Source organism: Zingiber officinale, chromosome 4A, assembly GCF_018446385.1.
Source record: "Zingiber officinale cultivar Zhangliang chromosome 4A, Zo_v1.1, whole genome shotgun sequence".
Lineage (NCBI taxonomy): Eukaryota > Viridiplantae > Streptophyta > Magnoliopsida > Zingiberales > Zingiberaceae > Zingiber > Zingiber officinale.
In genome coordinates this window covers 12,022,294-12,025,112 of record NC_055992.1, presented here as the reverse complement: position 1 = coordinate 12,025,112, position 2,819 = coordinate 12,022,294, and the positions used below count along the sequence as shown (strand labels likewise).

The following is a 2,819-nucleotide window of genomic DNA, read 5'->3' as shown; positions in this document are numbered from 1 at the left end:
TATGTTAACTTAATTAAAATTTATTAGTATCATAATAATTTTTATAAAAAAAATATTCATAATAATTATAACTAAATTAAAAAAAAATCATAATTTTAATATAAAAAAATAGGACTAGATACATTTTTAATGTTTTTTTAATATAAGACGCTAAGTTTTGAATTTAAGGAACGCGCCCTTTTTTGCCGCGTTTTAAGTCGTCTTCTTCTTCTACTTGTTAAGTACTCAACTCCATCGATCTTCCCATCTACACTCAATTGATCCAGTACACTAAATCTGCCTGCTATAAGACTATCTCAGATCTTCACTTCTCTGCAAGTATATGCACAATACAAATCTTTCCTCGCCCAGCATTTGCGGAAACAGAGGTGTCGGACAGCCATGGCGTCAAGGGGCTTGACGTTTTCCATTGCGATCGCGGTCGCGGTGGTGACCGTGATGATCTCCATGGAGGCCACGACGGCGCAGAGGAACAACAACAACAATGGCAGAGGGCGGGGAAACGGGCGAGGCAAGGGGTTTCTCGACCCAGCCTCCACCCACTACATCGTCCTCGACCCGAGGAGCGCCACCGGCCAGGAGCGTTTCTTCTGCCTCGCTCGCGGCCGCTGCCACTACCAAATCATCGACTGCCCTGCCCAGTGCCCCCAGCGCAAGCCCCGCCGCAACCGCCGCGTCAAGGGCTGCTTCGCCGACTGCAGCAGCCGCTGCGAGACCACCTGCAGAAGTACGAGTTCCTTAGATTTCAGCACAAATTCTTGAGTCATCCAACGTTTTCTCTGATCAATTCTTCCATTTCCTCGCCTCGCAGGACGACTTCCCAATTGCAGGGGCTATGGCTCTGTTTGCTACGACCCCCGGTTCGTGGGCGGTGACGGCCAAATGTTCTACTTCCACGGCGCCAAGGGGGGCAACTTCTCGCTCGTCTCCGACGAGCAGTTCCAGATCAACGCCCACTTCATCGGGTGGCGGCCGGAGGGGCGCTCCCGCGACTTCACCTGGGTGCAGTCCCTCGCCGTCATATTCGACTCTCACGTGCTGGTCGTGGCCGCAAAGCCCGTCGCAAAGTGGGACGACCGCCTCGACGCGCTCGCCGTCCTCTGGGACGGCGAGGAGGTAGATCTCCCTGCCGACGGAGACGCAGAGTGGCGCCGCGCGCTGCCGGAGTCGAATGGAGAAGAAATCGATGAGATTATTGAAGTGGATCAGCGGGAGGTTGTGGTGGAGAGGACGGCGGACAGGAATAGCGCGAAGGTGACGGTCTCGGGGCTGGTGGAGATGGACGTCAAGGTGGCGCCGATAACGGCGGAGGAAGATAGAGCACACAATTACCGGCTGCCGCCGGGCGACGCGTTCGCGCACCTGGAAATGCAGTTCCAATTCAAGCGACTGACGGAGAAGGTGGAGGGGGTCTTGGGGCAGACGTACCGGCCGGGCTACGTGAGCCCGGTGAAGAAGGGGGTGGCGATGCCAATGATGGGCGGCGAGGACAAGTACCAGCTTCCGTCCTTCCTCTCCACCACTTGCGCCAAGTGCATTTACCGTCCCGCCGCCGGCGTCGTCGACGTGGCGCAATACTGATTTTATTTATACTAATTTGGAGTATGTAATAACTAATAATCAGAATGAGATTTTTAAACAGTGTGAAAAAGTTGAATATTTATGGCATATTTATTGTTTCTCTTTTACTGTGTTTGTATTATGCAATAAATAAACAAGTGTCCAAATGCATAAAGTCTTACGTTATTAATATAATATTCATATTGTTATGTGTTTTGCCGAAATATGAAAATGATCCTATTTATAGAACTAAAAAAAAACAAATTCGAATTGAAATGAAAATTTAAAAGTTGCAAAAACAAAAATTCAAATTTTGTCATTGATGTGGTAATGATGAGGGGTTTCATTCTGCGGTCATGATGGAGATTAAAGTTAAGGCGGTTAACGCACAGATAATATCGCCCTTGATCCGTCGCCTCCTTCGACACGGGGAGGAGTCAAACGATTGACCAAAGGATTATTCGACGTCGAACGGAGGTGGAAAAGAAGTGCAGAAGCCGAGCCGAGCGGTTATCCCGCTCGGCCATACAGCAGAGCTTGATATGAGCAGAGTTCAACTTCGACCGAACAGCTATCCGGCTCGGTCTGGCAGCAAGTATCGGAAGTGGCAGTGGCAGAGGGGAACTTCAATCGAGCAAACACACATAGGAGTAGCGAGGTTCTGCCCACCGGACGGGGCACCAGAGCAGCGAGATCCCGACCAAGCGGCCAACCCGCTCGGCCTAGCAGTACACTCCCTCTAATATCCAGTGATATCCTTTTGGGAGTTGGTGTCGCCGACACCGGGTATGGATAGCCAGAAGATCGTACGACGGAAACTTCCACTGTTCCACTGTCACTTCAGATATATGCACAACCCGTTAAGGTACTATGTCAAGGGCACTTTACTGACAAGTCTTTTTAGGAAAACTTTGAGAAGCGTGCTCGCCTTGAGAAGTGTACACACGCGCTACCAGAGCTCTATATAAAGGGGGGTCCAAGCATCGGCGAAGGTATTCAATCTTCATTGTTTGCGGTACAGTCTTCTTGTTGCTTCGCCTTATACTTCATCGTCGTTGACTGACTTGAGCGTCAGAGGGCCAATGCCGGGGACCCCTTCTCTTGCTCGACACTGACGTAATTTGTGTTGCAGGTCTAAGCAGAGTCTATAGGCGGTTAGCGGGAGCGCCACATCCCCGGCTTTCCATCTCATCGACTTTCGGACAAGATCATATTTATTTGACGCCATCTGTGGAATTTATCCTGCATCCAAGCCGAAA

General features: G+C 50.0%; 1 protein-coding gene across 1 annotated transcript; it reads left to right on the top strand.

The window, feature by feature from the left end:
* The first annotated feature begins 255 nt into the window (after positions 1-255).
* LOC121973141 lies at positions 256-1,688 on the top strand. The gene is made up of 2 exons (XM_042524728.1): positions 256-727; positions 812-1,688. Exons 1-2 carry the CDS (start codon positions 382-384, stop codon positions 1,579-1,581), a joined length of 1,116 nt encoding a protein of 371 aa, XP_042380662.1. The 5' UTR covers positions 256-381; the 3' UTR covers positions 1,582-1,688.
* The last annotated feature ends 1,131 nt before the right edge of the window (positions 1,689-2,819 follow it).